Here is a 23,137-nt window from a genome sequence, read left to right on the forward strand (position 1 = left end):
GTGAGCATATTTTAGGACATTTCGTAAAAGGAGATGTGTAATAGTACAGTATTTCATGTATGTAATCACTTGGAAAGGGACTAATTTGGGTGTTTAGAAATGTATAGATTTTCTTTGATCATTCTTTCAAGTCTTTTTTACAGAGACTCTGTATTCATGGCAGAATACTTAACATTAGTCTCCTTATAAATCTCATATAAATTAAAATGTAGAAATTGATGTTATCTTTTCCAATATTTTTGGGTATTTAAACCGTCTATGTTTTACTGTCTTTTGTAATACTTCTTGAATTTCTACTCTAATTTATTCTGAGAAATTTTATTTCTGTTAAAATACTCTTCTGATATTGATTTAGCAGAAACTTCAGGGGACATTGATTGTCAGTGATAGTTGACTGTTTTTTCAGTGGTAGTTGAACTAGAGACTTTACTAGTTCTCTTAGCTTAGGTTATAATGATTTTCCATAATTTTATCTCAGATATAAAAGCCCTAAAGAACTTTTGAGGTAGTTACCTAGAAACTGTCCACATTGACTTTATGCTTAATGACTTTTGGAAAAAAGAAAAAAAGATGTAAAGAAAATATTGAGTATTTATTTATTTTAACTGAAGCATAGTTGATTTACAATGTTGTACAGTATTGAATATTTAAAAATTTTTTGCAAACACTTTATTTTGAAGTAGTGTAGTGCAAAGAACTTCTCTACAACCTTTACCCAGTTCCACTAATTTTTAAAAATTTATATATTTTATTTTTTAAAATTTATTTTTGTCCACGTTGGGTCTTTGTTGCTGCGTGCCGGCTTTCTCTAGTTGTGGCGAGTGGGGGTTACTCTTCATTGCGGTGCACGGGTTTCTCATTGCGGGGGCTTCTCTTGTTGCCGAGAACAGGCTATAGGCACACGGGCTTCAGTATTTGTGGCTCGCGGGCTCTAGAGTGCAGGCTCAGTGCATGGGCTTAGTTGCTTCGCAGCATGTGGGATCTTCCCCGACCAGGGCTCGAACCCGTGTCCCCTGAAGTGGCAGACGGATTCTTAACCACTGTGACACCAGGGAAACCCCCAGTTCCACTAATTTTAATTTTAAATATTTTACCACATTTGCTTATCATTCCCTCACACGTACATACATATTACTTTTGCTCTCTTGTGAATAGGTTGCGTATATCATGATCCTTTACCCTTTACTATTTCCATATGTATTTCTAAGAATAAAGATATTCTCTTATAACAGCAATATAGTTTTCAAGTTCTGATAATTTCATACTGTTACTTTAAGCTACAGTACATATTCCAATTTATCAGTTCTAATGTCCTTTAGAGCATTTTTTTTAGTCAAAGATTATTATATTTAGTTGCCATGTAAACATTTATTTTAAATGAACTATTGGTCTTAAAATCTTAAGTGTTGAATTTTTGTTCTTTTAACAGCTAAACCAGGTGGACAAGTGAAATGTCAGTATATTTCTGCTGTGGATAAAGTTATTTTTGTGGATGAGTATGCAGTAGGGTGTAGAAAGGACCTTAATGGAATCTTGTTGTTAGACACTGCTCTGCAAACTCCAGTTTCAAAGCAGGATGATGTGGTTCAGCTTGAATTACCTGTCACAGAGGTAAGTTGAAATAAGTATCAATATGCTTTTCTACTTAATGTAGTTTCAGACTTACTAGCTGTTAAATGAAATTAGGTTGTCCTTTGAGGATATTATATATGTATCCCTATAAAAACAAAGAAGTATGAACTGTACAGGTTATACCACTGTAACAGAGACCCCAAAATACAATGGCTTAAACAAGACAGTTTCTTTCCAGTAGTAGTACTGGGCTGAGTTATAGGGACAGCTTTGTTTACCTCAGCACTTAGCTTCCATTTCCTGAGTCCAAGACAGCTGCTTCAAGTCTCATTACTTCCCAGTTTTAAGGAAAAGGTGGGCAAAAGGCCAGGGGAGCACACTGGTATTACCCACCCTCTTTCTCTCCTTTTCCTTTCACCTATCTCCCTCATCCTCTCCTTGCCTCTCTTCCCCTCCTTCATTTTTCTTGTTCTCTTTTACAAACTCTTTCACATATGCCCCTTTCATATTTACTCCATTGGCCAGAATTTAGTCACATGGCCACATTAAGCTGAGGTGGTTCTTTTTTCTTTAATATTAAAAAAGAAGGAATAAATAGTAATGGACAACCAGTAATCTTTGCTATGTATCATGTTTCTTAACAATTCCAGTTTAAAATTTCAGCTATATGTATTTTTCTGTGTTACATATTCATTACTTAATTTGTAAGTCTATCCTAACTTAAATCCTTTTGTGTGAGTTGATGTTCATATCATGTAATTTGAAAGTACATTTTTCAGATTTATCAGATTTTAAATCATCTCAGAACATAAAAGATTATAATGCTGTACACGCTAATAAAGTGAGATATTATGTCTGTCTTCATCCCAAGTTGTTGATTATTAATTGTTTTGCATTTGGCAGACTGATATGATTAATTGATAAAAATCAGTATAGCATATTTCCCATTTTTAGGACGTGAAAAGTGTTAATGTGTGAATTTTAAGTGCAGTTTAAATGTTTTATTCCCTCTTTGGAAGGCTTTTTGTAAAAAAAAAAAAAAAAAAGTACCAACGTATATCTACTTAGATTTCATATGTAGTGTCATATCACAGTCATCTAGTATATGTTAATATTGAAAGCATGTTGCTAAAGGTTTGAGTTCTGAAAACAGAGTAGCCATCTTTTTGTCATCAGAATATCTGGATCTGGGGGCATGTCTAAAATCTTTGGACAGAGAATTAATTAGTTCTACTTGTACTGAACATTTTTTCCTCTCCTACTTTAAGGAACTTAGACCAGGTGATATCTTAATAAAGGATATACATCGTAGCCTACAATGAAAGATGGTATCAAACTGTTGGGTTTTAAAAGGAACTACAGAATTACAGTAAAATAGTTGAACATTTATATGAAATGGACCGTCAAGTCAATATTTTTCCTACTACTCTGACCTAAATGCTAGATATTTAGCCAGCTTCTGCCACCTCCTCCACCTTTCCAGCTCATAATATCTGTTGCTGGTTTTCTTTCTTTCTGCATAAATAATTACAGCTCTCTTGTTCACGTAATATTGTTTATAGTCTTTCCACCATCCCAGGCATCCTTTCCTGCATCACACTAGTTTGTTACTGTCTTGCCTAAAGAATGGGGTCCTGGGTTTGGTTGGATTAGTGTGGATGTTTTCTTTTCCATATATTGCCCAAATATTTCTGTTAACGTAGTTCATATTGAATATGTGGGTAACAATGCAAAGGGCTTTTTTTAAATTACCTGCTGACTTAGTGAGTGACCCCTCTTATGGTTTTGCATAGTTTGAGTATTTAAAGTTCATTGGAGGACTTTACATTTATATCTCTTTTACTTTTGTTCATGGTTTCAGCTTAGCCAGTTTCTTCTATCTTGCTTTGGCTTATAAAAGCGTCTATGTACTAAAACTTTACTATGTGGTACTACACTGAATATGTTGCTTTATCTCATTTAATTTTGTAACAGCCCTTCCAGTCATTATTTGATTTAACTAAGTTTGTTTAAAAAACGTAAAAGTAGGAAGCTTTAGTATAGTACCTATCAGAATTAAAATATTTGTATAAGAATCTGAATTTAACATTTTTGGTTGTGGTTAATTTTTTGTGATCATCTTTTTTATTTAGGCACAACAGCTCTTATCTGCATGTTTAGAAAAGGTAGATATTTCTAGTACGGAGGGTTATGATTTGTTCATCACACAGCTCAAAGATGGTTTGAAAAATACATCTCATGAGACTGCAGCAAACCACAAAGTTGCTAAGGTAAGAAATTTTTAAAAATTACCTTGTTTGGGGTTATAATAGAATGAACACCTCTATACTTTTGCCTTTCTCCGTCCTCCCCACGCTGATGACTAAGGATGTCTGTGGGAGATGGTGCTTTGAATTAAATCCTTGGATATATTTCATTAATTTTTCTGTGTTTTTCTTTTAACATCTTTTCTAAGTTGTAAATGGAGTACATATACAATTTTTATATTGAAGGTATAAAAGGTAGAAAGTAAAAGCTATTTTCCTAAAAATAACTTTTGCATCTATAAATATCTTTTTTTCTCGAGTACAGTTGAAATTATACTAAAATATTGTGATGTACTGTCTTAGTCTGTTTGGGCTGCTATAACGGAATACCACCGACTGAGTGATATTTCTTCTGGTGAAGCCCTTCTTCCTGGGTCATAGCTGGTACCTTCTCACTGTGTCCTTACATGGTGGAAAAGGCAAGGGATCTCTCTGGAACCTCTTTTATAAAGAGGACTCCACCCTCATTACTTAAGTACCTCCCAAAGGCCCTGCTTACTAATAACCCTCCCCTTTGGGGGTTAGAATTTCAACAGATGAATTTTGGGGACACAAACATTCAGATTATAGCATATACCATGCGTTTTTTCATTGAAGGATGTATCTTGACTATCTTTTCATATCAGTCCTCATAGATCATCAGTATTCTTCCTATTATTTACATTGAAATTTATTTTTATAGATTTACCATGATTTTATGAACCCTTATTCCATTGATGGGACATTTTTATTTAGTAAAACAGAAATCATACTGTGTATTTCAACAGAGAGAATTTATTGTAAGGAATTGATGTAATATGTGTATGAGAACTGAAAAAGTGAAAAGGAAACACTGAGGTAATTCACAGATGGTAACTATGGGAATCAGCACTCACCTCAGTCTGAAGGAACAAGAGGTTAGGATTTTTGGAACCTAGATACTTAAAAACTTAGAGAATAGGCCCCATGGGTCTGGGACTCTGACTTCTGAGGAGGAGCTGTTATCCAGTAGGTACCTCAGGAGCTTGGAGATTGGAACTTGATGAACTGAGCCTCAGATTTCTGAAGAGAGATGCTACTAGGCTAATGTTAGTGTCTCTGAGGGAGCTCTGTGAAACTGGTCCTGGGAATGCTAAGAAAACAAAACAAAAACCCTCTAAAGACCAGAAGAATCAACTGCTGCCATCAGGTCCTTGGCTAAAACAGTATTGATAGTAATGACAAGTAATAGCAAGGAGCAAGTCTTTCTCCCCTCATCATGCTTTCCAATTTCCATCCCGTGTTCCTTTCGTCAGAACTTAACAGCCAGGAAACTGGTTGGCAAAGAAGAAATAATAGTTTACATAATCCCAGCCCAAACATGATGGAGAAGGAAGAAAAGGGTAGGTTTGGACTCGAGAGACAGTAGTTTAATAACTGGCACATGCCACTCCTTTGGCTACTCAGCATCTCCATACATACCATCTATATGTGTTTGAACTTCCATACAACAAAAATATTATGTTTTTACTTAACAAGACATACTGTTCCTTTTTACAAATGAAGATATTCTCTCCCCGTCCCCAGAACAGACACAAAGTTCCGACAGATATTTTATCCATCCCTAGGTGATATTAACTACTCCTAAAATTTATAGTTTCAAGCGTTTAGGTAACAGAACCGTGCTACCTAAAGACTAAATTAAGTACAACCAAAAATTCTTACATAAAATAATGTATCTCTCTGTGTCTGTATCTATCTAAATATATATCCATCTATCATTTATGTAATAAGGGAAGAAAATATATATAGTTGCTGTATCCCTCAGTTCTATAGTGGTCTGTAATATCAAGAGGATATATTTGATATTTACAGCCTCTTTCTTCTCCTATCTATTCCGTATTCCCTTTGTCCTCAGCCAGCACCTCAACTGGTCAGGTGTCTTTACATGGTCAGGTGACTCAAGGCTTCACTCTTGCAGGATCCAAATCTTCTGTGGTGCTGTGTTAAGTTGTAATTGTCCTTTCACTGTTACTATTAGATGTGGAAGAGCTTAGAGGCACCCTAGAGAATCTACTGTATTGTAATTAAGTTCTCCTTGCTCCTGCTATTTAGCGTCAATCCAATTTCCCTTTGTTTGTCAGTTTTCATCATACCAACCAGTAGAATAACCACCTTCTTTGCCTGATGATTCAGTGACAAGAGAAACCCAAAATTGCTGGGTAGCAGTATCAACACCTAATTCAATGGAACCATTGTACCCTTGGTGGAACATTCCTTCCTTGACGCAAGACCTCTAGAGCCTAAAGCTTAAAAAAAAAAGTCTGTGAATGGATTATTACGTATAATAGCAACCCTGCTAGGAGAAACTGTGTCATGTGTTTTTTGCTGATTGAAAGCATGTACATAATCCTGTAAGGTAGAACTCCAGACTTTCAGATGTCTCTCTCAATTAGTACTGAAGATGAGTCTTTGGTAAGGCATCATGCCTTTTTGTCAGGTCAGCTCCTTCTGTATGATACCCTGGTAAGACCAGTCAATTTCATGGGCAAGAGCCCATTGCTGCTTTTTTTTTTTCATTTGAAGTGCTTTCTTGGTCAGAAGCAAAAAGCAAAGTTGTATGGAATACTTGGTTGGTACATAAGCCATTCTATTAGTCCACAGTAGTGGTTTAATATTATGGCAGAGCATTGTGGGCAGAACATATAAATGCACATCCAGAATACGTGTCTATTACAGTGAAGACAAATTGCTACCCAGTCTGTGACTGAAGGAATCCAATATAATCAACCTGCAATCAGATAGTTGTCTGTTTCTCCTGGAAAATGGTGTCATATTGGTGCCTCAGCTTTGGTATTTGCCATTGGCAGGTTAACCTGCCGTTAGCCTGCTCAGTCCTGGTGAGAGGAAGTTAATGTTGGGCCTGTACATACCCTCTGTCTCTGTTGCCATGGCATTTTGCATACCGGTCCATTGAGCAAGCACTGGAGTGGCTATGGCCAGAGGGTGAGTGACATTCGTATAGTGTGTATAATTCTCCCATTTCCTCCAGAGTGGATGCCTTTTGATGAGCATTCACGTATTTCACAAATATTTTCACACTGTGTTTATTTTGAGAGGTCTGTCCAAAGAACTTAACAGATGACTTCTTTGTTAACAATCTTCCAATCCTGATCCTTCCAAATTCCTGCACATCTAGCCAAAACATTAGCTACTGTCCATTAATCATTGAGGACCTTTACTTCTGGCCAACTCTCAGTCCAGACAAAGAGAACAGCCAAATGAACTGGTTGAAGTTCTGACCACTGAGAAGATTTCACCTTCACCACTGTCCTGATTGGGACTGTGATGCTGCAGCCATCCACTTTGGGATGGTACCAACATAATGTGTAGAACCATCTGTATGTCACAGCTAAAGGTTTTCTTCCTCAATTATCTCATCATAAGGAGTTCCCTCTGAAGCCATCAATGTGGAATGAGAAAGGAGTCATAAAGAGTAGGTATTGTGGAAATCTGAGCTACTCGATTATTCAACTGGTTCAAAATTGAATTGCCTTTTGGATTTCTCAAGACTGATTTCTTATAAACCACTTAATGAAGGCTAGCTCTCATACCCAGTATTATGGTTTGGTGTGTCAGATAACACCTAGTTTGTGGTGAACAACTCTGATTGCATAGACATTTGTCTCAGGGGTAGGTATTTCTATCAGAGACTACTAAGAAGCCAGGAGCTGTTTCTCAAAAGGAGAAGAGTTATTTACAGGAGTGGGCATGGCTTTGCCCTAGCATTCTGCTATGTGATTGTCCCAGAGACTCCTGATAGGATCTTTACTTGCGGCAGACACTTCTAGTGTCATTGAATATGCTCATATGCTCACAAGGTACAAGTGGTAGAGCATCTTGCAATTCAGCCTGGACATGCTACAGAGCTTCTTGTGCCTTATATATTATTTGATAATTGAGTTAGAGCAGCATACTCAAATATGCTGAACACTGGGGTCCAAAATCCACTTAGGCCCGCCGAGCATTGTGCCTCTTTTCATTGTTTGCCTTTACAAGTTATAGTAACTTATCTTTCACCTTGGAGGAAATATCCTGACATGCCCAGACTACTGGACTTTTAGAAACTTCAAAGAGATTGTAGGACCCTGAGTTTTTCTGGGGATTATTGATTCTCTCTGGCTAGCATGTGTCTTACTAAGGCATTTAAGTTCCTTGCTACCTCCTCCTCATCTGGACCAGTTAGTATGATGTTACTAATGTAGTAGACCACGGTGGTGATCTGCCGGATGTTAGGCTGATCAGGATCTCTACAGACTAGATTATGGTAAAGAGCATGAGTCCTAGGGTAAGACTGTGCAGATTTATTGTTTCTGCCAGATAGAAGCAGTCTACTTTTGGATGGCCCTAAAAATTAGTATAGACAAAAACGTATTTGACAGAATTGTAGCTGCCTACAAAATATCAAGGGATTTGTTGATTTGCTTCAGTAAAAATATCTCAACTGGAACAGCAGCTACAGTTGAAGTCATCACCTGATTTTATAGTCCACAGTCATTCTTCAAGATCCATTTACGTTTGCATGGGCCAAATAGGTCAGTTAAATGGAGATGAGATAATTTGATTACCCCTGTATCTTTCAGGTCTAGTATAGTGACATTAATCTCAGAAATTTCCTCAGGATGTGGCATTGCTTTTGTTTAGTAGCTTTGTAGAAAAAATGAAAGTTCTAGGGGCTTCCACTTGGCCTTTCTTACTTTAGTAGTCCTCCAAGAGGATCAGAGAAACAGTGTAGGAATTTTTCTAGTTGCCTATTCTATTTCTCTTCCTGTTGTACATTTGGGAAGTAGAGAAATAGCTACAAGATAGGTCTGGGGATCCACAGAGCTCATTGAGACAGCTTTGGGCCAAAATTCCGTCAATCACTTCACCATCATGTCCCCACTTTCACTAGTGGACCACAGTGATGTTTTAGGTCAGTTCAGTGTTACTATCTTGTGATGCCTGAAAGATCACAGTATTTTCTATTCCCTAGTGCACAGTGACTACAGTGAATGTCCACAGGTGCCTTTGGGGAAGGCTTGGAGTATGATTTACAGTGTAGACTTGGGGCATTGTTGTAGGATCCTTTCTCAAGGGGATTTGGCCTCCCTTTCAACCAAGAGACTCTGGGTCTATGAGCAGATTAGGTCTAGAAACAAAGTAAGAGCTTCTCTCTCTCTGTCTCTTAGGTAATTGAAGTCATGTTTCTGGCCACAAGTTTTTCCAGTAATATAGATAAGTAGTAATTTAGTAGGCTGCCTAGAGTGTATTAGACAGAATGGAAACCATTCATAGGCAAGCAGGAACAGGATATAAAGATGAAATTACTTTATAGACTTATTTCTCTTGGAGATTAATACTTGGCATTTTTTGCAGTCTAACTTCTTAAGTAATTATTTTAATATTAAATAATTGTAGTTAACATTTATTGAAGGCTTACTCTGTTAGACACTGTACCAGTCCTCACTTGAATTCTTGTAGAAACATTATGTGAATAGGTATTTGTTTTTTCCCATTTCACAGAAGTAGGAAATTGAAGTTAGCTTGACTAGGGTCTCATGGTTGATGGAGAAGCTGGGCTGAGAATCCAAGTCTGTGTGACAATAAGGTCTATGCTTTAGATACTTTGCTGGATTATGGTGACAACAAAAAATACAACATCTGAAGTAAATCTTCGTATAACCCAGTAGCAATGAATTGTACAGCTATATATTTTTAAGTGGAGATATTTAAGTGCCTAGTTTATGCTTAACATTGTGTATGTGCTGGAGGAATGTGAAAAATGACAGATGATTTTATTTATTTAAAATTTTAATTTTTATTTATTTTTACATCTTTATTGTAGTATAATTGCTTTACAATGTTGTGTTAGTTTCTGCTGTACAACAATGTGAATCAGCTGTATGTATACACATGTCCCCATATCCCCTCCCACTTGAGCTTCCCTCCCACCCTCCCTATCCCACCCCTCTAGGTCGTCAGAAAACATTGAGCTGATCTCCTTGTGCTATGCAGCAGCTTCTCACTACAGATGATTTTAGTTATCCTTAACTGTGGATGAGATATATAAGAAGATGTGCTACCATTTGGTTCTAAACTTTCTTTTTCAGGATGGTTAGTTTCATTTTTTATGTAATTGCAAGTTCTTACTTTAAATGATAAATTAATGGAGTAAACTCACTTGAGACTATAAATAGTTCTTTATCTTATAATGTATAAGTCATGGTTTTGGTGAAAACTATTGAGTACGTTTTCCTTTGCTTACACTCCTGTTTTCTTTCAGTGGGCCACAGTTACATTTCATCTTCCTCATCATGTGTTGAAGTCCATTGCCAGTGCCATTGTGAATGAACTTAAGAAAATAAATCAAAATATTGCTGCCTTACCTGTGGCGTCCTCAGTGATGGACAGATTGTCTTACCTCTTACCTAGTGCACGTCCAGAACTTGGGGTGGGGCCAGGTCGTTCTGTGGACAGGTATGACCTTGCTTATAAAAAGATGTGACAGTGAGATTGCATTGATAAGTTTTTTTGATTAACAAAGAATAACTGTAAAATTTGATTATGATTTTAAAAATTTCAAAATATTTTTGAAAACCACTCAGATTTTTATTTCTCATAAAATACTGAAGTGAAGTAAACTACTCCTTGACTTGTTGTTAAACAATTTCTTTTGGTGCCTGGAAAGTATTTAAAGGGATTATGAAACTATATTTTAAAAATTCCATCTTTGTACTTGCTTAGTAAATATTTGAGTCAACTTAAAAATATTATAATTATTAAATATATATGAATTATTTTGCCTTGATGAAATTTTGTGACCTTTGCCATAAATTTTGGTAAATTAAAAGACTCTGCCAGAATCTGAATATAAGAGCCATATATTATTTCCTACTTAAAAAAATGAACAGAGTTAAAAAAGCAGTTAGGGCAATTTTGTGGTTTTTTTGTTTTTGTTTTTCTAGGGCAATTTTGAATTAAGATTTTTATGCTGCCTGCCCTGGATTTAAACAGAGTATTATAAAAAAACATACCTCAATCATTATTTTCTTCACTAGAGATTTATTGGTGTTCTGCTTTGTATAAAACTAACTAAAAAGTCAGTAAAGCATTCATTGAAAAACTTAAATGATTTGTTATTTGAAATAAAATTTATCAGTACTGAAATTTAGAAATGCTTTACTGAGATACTAAATTTAGCAGTTTTGATAAGTTCACAGTTCCCTTTCCATGTAGCATTTTACATTTTCACTTTTTCATTTAATATGAATTGTAACTGCCTATGCTGTTTTCTGAAGTACATTTATAAAGAGTACATGCTGATGTAGCAAAAATATTACTGAATGAGTTAAACTTTAATTTCTGTTATCTTAAGTATTGCTCTCCACCGCCGCCCCCCCCCCCGCCCCCCCCACCAGCTGCACTGTGCGGCTTGTGGGATCCCAGTTCTCTGACTAGGGATTGAATCTGGGCCCCCGGCAGCAAAAGCACGGAGTCTCAACCACTGGGCAGCCAGGGAATTCCCGTATAGCTCTTATATTAGTTTGCGATATTTATTAGTTTATCCTTTTGTAAACTGAAACTGCTTAATCAATTGCCCTTTTTTTGTTAAGTGATTTTATTATTATGTAAATAACTTCTCTTGGTTGTTAACATTTGGGTAGAATTTTTGTATTCCATAGTAATATTGCTATCTCTAACTTTTGGGCAAATTTGGAGACTTTCATTTTTAATAACTGTCAGATGATATGTGCTGTGGCTATCATTAAAATGTTCTTTGGAATATGTCCGGAGAGGGGGAGAAAAAGGAAAAGTATGTATTTAGAATAAATGTTTCTTATCTGAGAGCCATGCCTATCTTGAGATTATAATTTCAGAGCTATTTTCTTTGCAATCAGTAGGAGAGTATCTGAAGAACTCAGTGCAAGTTGTCATAAATGGTTTATTTTAGAAAATGCATTCATTATATGGGATTTTCAGTGTTTCTGGAGGTGTTAAAATGTCTCAAAGTATTAATTTTGATATAGCCTGTGGTGTTTATTTCATTAAATATGAATCTAGGAACCTTATGAAAACCTTGATGAACTCTGTTGGAGGTTTGAGTAAGGGTCTACTGGTTGCTATTGCTGTTTTGTTTGGTAATATAACTAAATGGACAGGTTTTCTGTTTTGAGACTGACACAGATCTTTGAAGACATCTATAGCCTGTAGATGATAAAACTTTTCTAACTCAACAATTTTTTTTTAACTTTTTATTTTTTAAAAATTTTATTTATATTTGGCTGTGTTGGATCTTTGTTGCTGCGTGAGGGCTTTCTCTAGTTGCAGTGAGCGGGGACTACTCTTCGTTGCATGGGCTTCTCATTGTGGTGGCTTCTCTTTTTGCAGTGCACAGGCTCTAGGTGCGTGGGCTTCAGTAGTTGTAGCACGCGGGCTCAGTAGTTGTGGCACATAGGTCCTAGAGTGCGCGGGCTTCAGGAGTTGCGGTGCATGGGCTCAGTAGTTGCTGTGCACGGGCTCTAGGGTGCATGGGCTTCAGTAGTTGGGGTGCACAGGCTCAGTAGTTGTGGATCGCGGGCTCTAGAGTGCAGGCTCAATAGTTGTGGCGCACGGGCTTAGTTTCTACATGACATGTGGGATCTTCCCGGACCAGGGATTGAACCTGTGTCCCCTGCATTGGCAGGTAGATTCTTAACCACTGCACCACCAGCGACGTGCCTGATTTTCTTTTTTTTCAAATCAGAACACAACTATGAGTTAAACCTAAAGCTCTCTAGCAACATTATAGGAAACCATGTACTAATTTAAGGGAAGAATTTAAAGAAAAGTATTTTTCTGGTCTCTTTGTGATGACCTTTACCACTTTCTCTCTCTTTTTAAAAATGAGTTGCCCTTCTGTGTTAGGAAGAGGAAGTTCTGCTTATCAGTCCTTTCTTATTTGAAGCTGTTTGGGCTTTTTCTAATTTTGGTAGTCTCCTTTAAAAAGATACTCTAGTATTGTTACAGGTTCACTCTTAGTGAGCTAATGTATTTTAAAGAAAACATATGTGAAGATTTCTTTTTTTTGATAATTCCCTGGAGAGTACAAGTTTCCTGGAAAAGGATTTCTCTGGAGAAAGAACATATAAATTGCTTTCTACTTAAAAAAAAAAAATTAAACTAGAATATACTTTCTCAATATGGTTGAGATAAAACTACCATTCCTTTGGTTGTGGTTTTATCCATTTTTGCAAAACTTGTCACATGATGAAAGTGTAGGGTTCTCTGCCTCTACATTTTCAGATTTTCTGCTCTCTGATTGCTAATTATGCAACATTGGTTAATTTAATCTCCCCGGGAATTGTTTATCAGTTGTAGCTATCTTATCACGTTTCTTTTTTCCCTACTCTGTTCAAGGGAAGTTCCTAAAACTGATCATTTTTAATTTAAAATACAAATTTGAATTGGTAATTAGACATTCCCAGTTTGTGTTGATAATCCAGTAAACTTTTTTCTTCAGTGGTAGATAGTAGTGTCACTGTAATTTTATGCCTAACTTCGGTTACATAAAGTTTGTTTACTTTTAGATCATTGATGTATAGTGAAGCTAACAGACGGGAGACATTTACCTCATGGCCTCATGTAGGCTATAGATGGGCACAGCCAGATCCCATGGCTCAAGCTGGATTTTATCATCAGGTAAATAAGGCTGTCAAAAATTTCTTTTCAATATGACTTTGTAGCCTTTAGTAAAATTGTCAACATTTTAATACTTTTTCAGTCATTATACTATTTTATGCACCCAGGCTCTGTGCTTGTGTGTATGTACGTAATGTGAGTTTTGTTCTTATATCTTTGATCTTAATACTGACTGGCTGTTTCCTATGTCACATACTGTGTATGAAAGGGGAAAACATTTAAAAAAAAAAGTAACCACTAACTGAGTTAATGCTTTATAACTATTTTCTTTCAGATTATATATATGATAAATATGATATATATAATATGTTTATGTATACAGTTAACAAACAGGCAGTTTTCTCCAGATTTGTGTCTTGAGAAGTGTTCTCTCTGGGTGTGTGTTTATTTTCAGTTTTGACTTATGCATTCATAACAGAGTAGTATATGTTAGGGTAATGCAATAAAAGCAATACATTGCAGTTACTCTTGAAATTTTAATTTTATTGGGATTAAAAATTACCCATATATTAGATAACTATGGAAGCAGCATTGTGGGTAGTACAGTGTGACTTGAATACTTATGTATTGAAGAATTGATTAAGAAATTATGTAGAAAGAGAAAGAATCAGGGAAAATAGTCATGGTTTTATGTAGGAAAAGAAGAGGGTGTACAGGTAAGGATGAGTGTGACAAAAAGACATGAGAATGGAACATTATAGAAAGCTTCGTGGAGCTAAAGTAGAGAAAGTTAAGAAAAATGAGTTTAGATAGGCATAATAAACCAGTTAAAGGAAACTTCAGCTGAAGAATGCAGACTGGCTTACCACTGTTTTGCCATTGCTAAAGAAGCTGAGAAATCTAATAATTACATGTCAGTTTACATAAAGCATGCATATTTAATTTTAGAACTAAATTAAACTTTGAATACATTGAAGTTACTGTCATAAAGAATCTTAAGAGTGATTATTCCTTAAATATCCTGAAGTGTTCTTGAAGTATCTTAAACTAAGATTAAATCAGAAAACCATATATATTTGAAGATTTTATTCAGAGTTTGTCAAATTTCCAGTTAAAGATAGATTTATTTGGCTAATATTAAAATCACTGAATATGCTTTCCTCAGTTAAGGATTGAATAAGGACTATTTTTCCTAATAATTTATCTTCTTCCTTCTTATTTGGTGTCATTTCCTAAAACAGTCTGTTAGGTGATACCTTGATATTTTTTCTGTTGAGCTCTTGTTCATTGTATTCCATTTTTTTTTTTTTTTCCTTTTGGCCGCGCCATGCGGCTTGTGGGATCTTAGTTCCCTGACCAGGGATTGAACCCATGCCCTCTGCATTGGAAGCACGGAGTCTTAACCACTGGACCGCCAGGGAAGTCCCTGTATTCCATTTTTTCAAAGTCAAATCATAGGTTTTCTAGAATCTTCTACCTGTATTAGGTGCTGATTACTCTCAGTCTTCTATAAAATATAATATATTTACACCTGTAGACATAGTAAGTGCTAAGTAGAGTAAGTATTCAAAAATATTAATATTAGTTTTTAGAGGTATATTTCAGTTTAGATTTAGATTTTATATATATATAAATGTCATTTTGTCATATGTGTCTTACTTAAAGAATGTTACCTTAATTACGTTCACTAGTTTGCTTTTCCTTTTTACTTCCCTTTCTTATGTAGTAGTATAGAATTCAGTTTTTAATAATAAACCTGTTAGACTGTTTCCTTTCATATACTTAACTATATTTAAAATACTTTAGTAATAGAATTAGAAGATGCTAGATCAGAGACTGAGGATGTGTGTGTCTCCATATTTGATTTAGTGGTCATTTGCTGATGAAACATAATTTTTCAAATAAGGCAGCAAATTTATAAACATTTGGGGATTAAAGTATATTGTTGAGGCCTAATAGTATAGGCTAATTTTCTTTTCCTCAATATGGAATTTTACCTAAAATTATGAATTTATTTAGAAGAGTTTTTATTAAGCAATTTTAATATTGATAAACCTTTTCTGTCTTCTTTATAAATTTGCAGCCTGCCTCATCTGGAGATGATAGAGCTATGTGTTTTACTTGTAGTGTATGTCTCGTCTGTTGGGAACCTACTGATGAACCTTGGTGAGTCTTGATATTTCTGAATGTAATAGGCTAAGTTCTATAAATGTGCTTCTAAATTTTATTTTTCTGATATCTGTATATTAATATTCTTGCCTTTTGTCATCTGTATTTTTGCCTCTGTCCTAAGAGAATGAGGTAATGCTGTCTATGCTCTGTCACATCACTTGGCATACAAGATCTCTAATGTGTGACTTTCCAAGATGTGTACATGGGAGAAGTGCCAAAGAATGGAACTAGACTCTGACTGAAAACTAGAAGACTATGATAAAATAAGTTTAAAAAGCATGATTAAATTTAGCAGTTTAGCCTTGTTCTTTTGAGGGCAGGTCATCAATAGGGAATCCACGGAGGAGGGCCTTTATGATTTACATTTCTAATTTTGAAGTAATTCTAGGGAGTCTGTGGTGGTTTTGAATTCTAGTGCATGAAAGTTTAGAACTTGGTTAAACAATAGAGATCATGTATTGGAACCTCATTTTTAGAAATAACTAATCTGAGGCCCTATTAATAGAAATAGTGGGACTTCCCTGGTGGCGCAGTGGTTAAGAATCTGCCTGCCAATGCAGGGGACTTGGGTTCAAGCCCTGGTCCAGGAAGATCCCATATGCCGTGGAGCAACGAAGCCCGTGCTCCACAACTACTGAGCCTGTGCTCTGGAGCCCGTGAGCCACAACTACTGAGCCCACATGCCACAACTACTGAAGCCTGCGCGCCTAGAGCCCGTGCTCTGCAACAAGAGAAGCCACCACAATGAGAAGCCTGCGCACTGCAGCGAAGAGTAGCCCCCGCTCGCCGCAACTAGAGAAAGCCTGCGTGCAGCAACGAAGACCCAATGCAGCCAAAAATAAATAAATAAATTATAAATAAATAAATAAAATAGTAATAATAGCAAATATTTGTATAATATGGTTTACCAGGTACCATCCTATGTATTTTATATATTTTTAACTCATTTAATTCTCACATTAGCTTTATGAGGTAGGTATTATTATCATCTCCATTTTATAGGAGGGAATTGAGAATATTCTCCAGTTTAATCCTTATAGTCACTCTATGAGATAAGAATTATTATACCATTTTAAAATAAAAAAAATAAAATTTGGTGAAGAGCATTTGGCTAGTGAGTCATGGAGCCAGGATTTGGTTTTAAGATATACCACTTATTTTGTACTATAATTAGTTAGTGATCTCTGAATGTTAATCAGCTGATGTGAACTTGCTAAAGCCTATTAGAGTGTGCATGCGGATTCCAGGTTGCAGTGGGAAATACTGAAAATATGAAAAATTGAAATTGCATCTGCTGACTTAGAGTTTAGTATGAGCAATTTCCAGTTTAGGTTAAGGGTCTGTTTACAATTTCATCTTTTCCCCTAGAAACCATCTTTATATGTATAGCAACCATTTTAACATGTATATTGTAGTTTCTTAGGCTGATCCTCAAAAAGTTATTTAACCCACATCTGAAAAATTATACCATGACATTATAGAATGTATCTTTATTCATAAATATTTTTCTGTGGGAAAGTTGATTTAGATTTCCAACTTGGGCTGTTTAAAACCCGTCTTTTCTTGATACAGTCAGGAAATCAAGGGTTCTACCTTTTCTTTGCCCCAGGATTCAGGATTCCTCAAACTCTTAAGCAGTTGGTAGAGTCTCTGAGGGCCTAGGGCCAGTGCTCCAAATGGATAGAGGGAATGGGATTGATGGGGGCTGGGGAACTGAGCCTGTGTACCTTCTGAATCTGAAAGGAGGAAAAGAATGAAGATTTTTCATTTTTAGGGGAAGATGGGACTCATATTTTGATGGTGGGAGTTGATAGAGCCACTTTGGAGGGAGATTGAACTTTAAAAAATAAAATAAAATGGGCCCCTTATTATCTAGCAGTTCCACTTCTGATTTACACTAGAGAATTGCTTTTGTATGCAAGGAGGCACAAAATGGTCATGGTAGTGAAAAACTGGAAAATCTTACATGCCTCTCAGGAGGGGACTAGCTAAATAAAATATATTCATGTAATTGACTATGATCCAACAGTTAAAGGAGTGAACAGTTAGCTCTCTATTAATCACCAATACCTTTTAGATATGTTATTGTATCAAGAAAGCTGTTGTAGGGACTTCCCTGGTGGCGAAGTGGTTAAGAATCCACCTGCCAATGCAGGGGCACGGGTTCGAGCCCTGGTCCGGGAAGATCCCACATGCCACGGAGCAGTTAAGCCCGGGCGCCACAACTACTGAGTCCACGTGCCACAACTACTGAAGCCCGCGCACCTGGAGCCCGTGCTCCGCAACAAGAGAAGCCACCGCAGTGAGAAGCTGTGCACCTTAACAAAGAGCAGCCCCCGCTCGCCACAACTGGAGAAAGCCCGCGCACCGAAGCAAAAACCCAACGCAACCAAAAAATAAATAAATAAATTTATAAAAAGAACAACAACAAAAAAATATGTTGTAGAATGATTCATATAATAATATTGTTTATTTAAAATGAAAAAACCCATATTTTCTGAATGTACATGTATGTGTATAAATTTATAAAAATATTTTAGAAGTATATTAAATTCGTAATAGTGGTTACATGGAGGTGGGATAGGTGATTACTGGGATTGGATATTATAACCGAAGTGGGTCTTTTGCTGTATTTCAGATAGTCGTATGTCGCGTAAATAAAATTTTAATTAAAAAGTTAAAACTCAGGTTAAGAGAGAAAGATGGAAAGAGGAAAAATACCCTAAAGTTTGGCTGTGAGGGAATCCAGTTCAGATATCATGTGCCTGCAGATGCCATGTAAAAGCATTAACGTAAGACACATTGTGTATTGTAAATTGTCCAGGATTTATATATGGTTATAGGTAAGTTGTAGGTGCAGTGTAAAAAGAAATATGTGTGCCGCATGGAATATTTTACAAGTATAAAAAATGGGTTTTTTAAAAAGCCTCTTTTTGGGGCTTCTCTGGTGGCGCAGTGGTTGAGAGTGCGCCTGCCGATGCAGGGGACACGGGTTCGTGCCCCGGTCCGGGAAAATCCCACATGCCGCGGAGCGGCTGGGCCCGTGAGCCATGGCCGCTGAGCCTGCGCGTCCGGAGCCTGTGCTCCGCAATGGGAGAGGCTACAACAGTGAGAGACCCGCGTACTGCAAAAAAAAAAAAAAAAAAAGCCTCTTTTTTTTGGTGGCAGCATTCTCACATTTCAAATAATGCCTTGTAATTACAGCTAGTGAAAGTTTAAAAAGAATAACCAAAAAGAAATAAAGTAGTCACAAAGTTAGGCAGATAATTTTTAAGTGTTAAGTTGATCTTTCTTTAAATATTTGAGAAAATTCTTTAAGTCAGTATACCAGTCTTGATCTGAGGTCCTAGTATTTTATTCTTATTACACGTTAGGGTTTTCTAGTAAACTAACATTTCATTTTGCTCAGTAAGTATTTATGTGAAGGAAATAATGTACAATCTATAGACATTATCCAAGTTTCTTTGAATCTATTTTTCTGATGGTCTGATAGTGAATGTGAAAGGTATATCTCTGTGTTTTTAATATATGTCATTTTATCCATACTCTTAGAGATCTTTCTGCTTTCAGGTCTTTACTAAAAAAGTTTTTTGCAGTAAAAATGGCATTTATAGAGTTTTATTGTATGCTGTTTACAGCTGTGGCCACTGTTATATAGCTAGGTGGGTCTGTATCTACGTATGGATTATTTATTTATTTATTTTAAAAACAACTTTATTGAGATACCTTTGACATGTAAAAAATACATACATTCGGGCTTCCCTGGTGGTGCAGTGGTTGAGAGTCCACCTACCGATGCAGGGCCACGGGTTCGTGCCCCGGTCCGGGAATATCCCACATGCTGCGGAGCGGCTAGGCCTGTGAGCCATGGCCGCTGAGCCTGCGCGTCCGGAGCCTGTGCTCCGCAACGGGAGAGGCCACAACAGTGAGAGGCCCGTGTACCGCAAAAAAAAAAAAAAAAAAAATTACAAACATTTAAGGTGTACAATCTGGTGTTTTAGTATATATACACATTGTGAAACGATCACCATAATCAAGTTAATTAACATATCCATCACCTCTCATACTTACCAGTTTGTGTGTGTTTGTGTGTTAAGAATATTTAATTCAAGATATATCCTCTTCACAAATTTTAAATATACAATATGGTAATGTTATCTTTTGTCACCATGCTGTAGAATACATAGAAAATTTTAAACTGAAACAAAGTAGTTATTTATTTAAAGCTGTGGGAAACCAGTGTGAATAAATATAAAGAGATTAAACAGTTTTATCAGTATATTAATATGATATAAATTTTACTGTATCATTTATCTGTTTCTTCTGAGACTGGCTTTATTTGTAATCAGTTAAAGTGAACAATTGCTGTTAAAGTGAGTAGTTAACATGTTAGAGTGATCTCAGTAAAATGAAACAATTTTCTATTTAAGTCTTTAATTAAAGAATACTTTAAGTTCAATTAATTGTTTTTTTTTTTTTTAAGAAAAAGTATCGTGGAGTTCTCTTTTAGTGTACAGACTTAACAGCTTAGTTGTTCAGTAAACTTTCCGTTCCTTAATTTGTGTAAAGGTCTGAACACGAGAGACATTCCCCAAACTGCCCGTTTGTGAAAGGTGAGCACACACAGAACGTGCCATTGTCAGTCACTCTTGCAACGAGTCCTGCGCAGTTCCCTTGCACGGATGGAACTGACAGAATATCTTGCTTTGGGTCCGGGAGCTGCCCTCACTTTTTAGCTGCTGCAACGAAACGAGGAAAGATCTGTATATGGGATGTTTCCAAACTTATGAAGGTATGTTTTAATTTTGAAGAAACATATTAGTAATTGAGAAAAAATCCGTTGTAAATTTAAGCTTTTCATTTATTTTTTTAGGTGCACTTAAAGTTTGAAATTAATGCATATGATCCAGCAATTGTACAACAGCTTATTCTCTCGGGAGAACCAAGCTCAGCAGTTGAATCTAGGAGACCAACTTTGGCATGGCTAGAAGACTCCTCTAGTTGCTCAGATATACCAAAATTGGAAGGAGATAGGTATGTAAATTTGTTTTGATAATATTTATAGAAGTTAAGTGTTTTCTTTTCCTAAATTGTATATTCTCTTAATTCTAATTAAAGAGGCAGAAAACATTGTTAGTCTCAAGAGATTAGAGACTCAGTGTTTGGTTAGAAATCTGAAAGAATTGATTCTTGAAAGAAATTGTCATTCACAAACAACATAGTCTATAAAATATACTTTATTTTCTATCTCAGTCTATGCCAATTGGAAATAATCACACCATTGAAAAGTAAAGTCTAAATAATGAAATGAAATCCTTGGATTAGATTTGTAATTTTGCCTTCTCCTAAATCTTTTCAAAGAGCAGTTGAATCATTTGGTTCATTTCCCCTTTTTTCATTAGCAGCTAAAATATAGAAGTGGTAATGAATAGTGAAATAACCCATGGCTAGGCAAGGTGATCTAATTATTTAAAACAATAAATGTATCAGTAGTCAGCAGTGAGTTGAGGTACAATAATTAATGCTAAGGAAAGATTCTGGTAGAATTGTTGTGCTGGATTCTATTCTATTCAGCTTTTCCAGAGATTCATGATTTCTGTGGCTGTATTTGACCTGTGTGGGGGAAAGTTAGTCAAATTAAAATCCCATCTTACCTACTTGTCTCCAAAGAAGCTCTGCAGTTGTAACTCTGAACTGGGTAGGATTATAGAGCAACATTTGTGATACTCCCAAGGTAGGCAGAATGAAGGGGTCCATAAGCCACTCAGCTTGTTTTAAGCAATAGCAGCTACCACTTTTTAAGATTCTGACGGTAGCCATGTGAAATGGAGCCTGTGTAACTGATCAGGTGTCCTGGTATACTGAGATCTATCATTTCACTTGCAGGGCTTCTTGTGTTACTAATGTGTGATTGGTGTTACACCACAGTGATTTATCATTTTATTTCACAGTCTATTTATTTGGTGGCATGCACTTTCATTGAGAAGTAATATGGAACTTTACTAATGGAAATGATTTCATTATTTAAATTAATGGAGAATTCACAACATATAAAATGGGAAGTTTACCTGTGTCTAGTCCCTTTTGCTAATAGTATGTGGAAATTATTAGTAGGTAAATGAATGTGTTCTGAGTTCTGGAACAGACTGAATTAAAGCTTCATGGTGTTCTCAGTTATTTTAAGTCCCTGTGAGAGCTTGATGGGAAAGCAGTTGGCCCATTGTTGTCTTGAGTTTGACCATATTTGCCAGTAAGACTGAAAAGTAAGCATGTGTGACCTCTTTGATTTTCTTCGAAATTAGTGGAAGATTATTCATAGAAGATAATGAAACTGTTATGTCCTGAACACTGACTTTAACTAGAACTTTTGACTCAGTTTTGTAATTTGAGGATTAAAAATTGAATCAAGATGTAGTTTTAAGATCGCACACATATACACACCTTGGTAAAATGTACATTTTAGGTAAACACTTGTCCAGTATTTCTTGCGGACAGGTATTATCTGAGCTCGTGTGCTAGGGTTGAGGTATAAATCGCTCTGCCTGCTTTTTTAAGAGACTTAAAATCTTTCTAGGGTAGAATGACCCTTTTCTCCCAAGATAGTGTGAAATGAGTCATATACAAAGATTACTCTGTGTCGGGGTGGTAGGAGGAAGCTGAAGAGGTGGAGCTTCAAGCCCTTTCTCTCCCCTTCCTTTCCTCCAGAGGTAGCAGGATTCCTGTTGAATTGGTAGTGGATATAATGAGCCAGACTACCTCTGCCTCTGTGGCACGAGATATAGTATATATAGTATATTTTGTTTTAAAATATGCTGTGCTTCATTAGCTTGAAGAATAATACATTAATTGAAGAAATTAAAGCTTAACCAAGAAGTTTAAAGTAATTAGCGTATAGCTTGCTTGGCAATTGTTTTTTGTCTATTTCTACTTAGAAGGCAACATTTGTCTTTGTTCTGAATAGGAATAATATTTGGGACACATTTAATTTTAATGAATTAACATTTTTGTCTGGATGCCTCATTTGTATGTTATGTCTTTCAAATTTGCAAAAATTTCCTGAGTTTAACTTTGAAATTGCTTATAGTATTGTAAATCTTAGTTATATATCAAAACTAAGGTACACCTGTAGTATTAGCATATATAATCTTAACTAAGCATTTTAAACTTAGCATATATATTTTTTTGCATGGTTATTACTTTGGAAAAGGTTTTATATCATGTAAAAGACTTTAGTAAATCTAGTGTCTATTATATGAGTACATTTGACCCTTGAACAACATGGGTTAACTGTGTGAATCCAATTATGTGTGTATTTTTTTAATAGCGAATACTGCACGATCTGCGGTTGGTTGAATCTGCAGATGCAGAACCACGGATACAGAAGGGCAATTAGTATAAGTTATACACAGATTTTCCACTTAATGGAGGGTTGGTGCACCTAACCACTGTGTTGTTCAGTGGTCAACTGT

At 36.0% G+C, this 23,137-nt stretch overlaps 1 protein-coding gene across 6 annotated transcripts in view; it reads left to right on the forward strand.

The window, feature by feature from the left end:
• The window catches only part of BIRC6 (baculoviral IAP repeat containing 6), a 249,625-nt gene that overhangs the window by 26,905 nt on the left and 199,583 nt on the right, over positions 1-23,137 (forward strand). For 5 of the 6 annotated variants that reach the window (XR_008618874.1, XM_055089099.1, XM_055089101.1 and 2 more), the window contains exons 2-8: positions 1,430-1,611; positions 3,705-3,842; positions 10,162-10,355; positions 13,445-13,556; positions 15,580-15,662; positions 20,238-20,460; positions 20,542-20,702. Coding sequence is in view for 5 of the 6 variants with exons in the window: in XM_055089099.1 (XP_054945074.1) it covers positions 1,430-1,611; positions 3,705-3,842; positions 10,162-10,355; positions 13,445-13,556; positions 15,580-15,662; positions 20,238-20,460; positions 20,542-20,702 (1,093 nt within the window). In the remaining variant the exon portion in view is untranslated. The remainder of the gene's footprint in view (positions 1-1,429; positions 1,612-3,704; positions 3,843-10,161; positions 10,356-13,444; positions 13,557-15,579; positions 15,663-20,237; positions 20,461-20,541; positions 20,703-23,137) is intronic. The other variant, XM_055089103.1, reaches the window with a different exon arrangement.

Source organism: Physeter macrocephalus, chromosome 12 (assembly GCF_002837175.3).
Source record: "Physeter macrocephalus isolate SW-GA chromosome 12, ASM283717v5, whole genome shotgun sequence".
NCBI lineage: Eukaryota > Metazoa > Chordata > Mammalia > Artiodactyla > Physeteridae > Physeter > Physeter macrocephalus.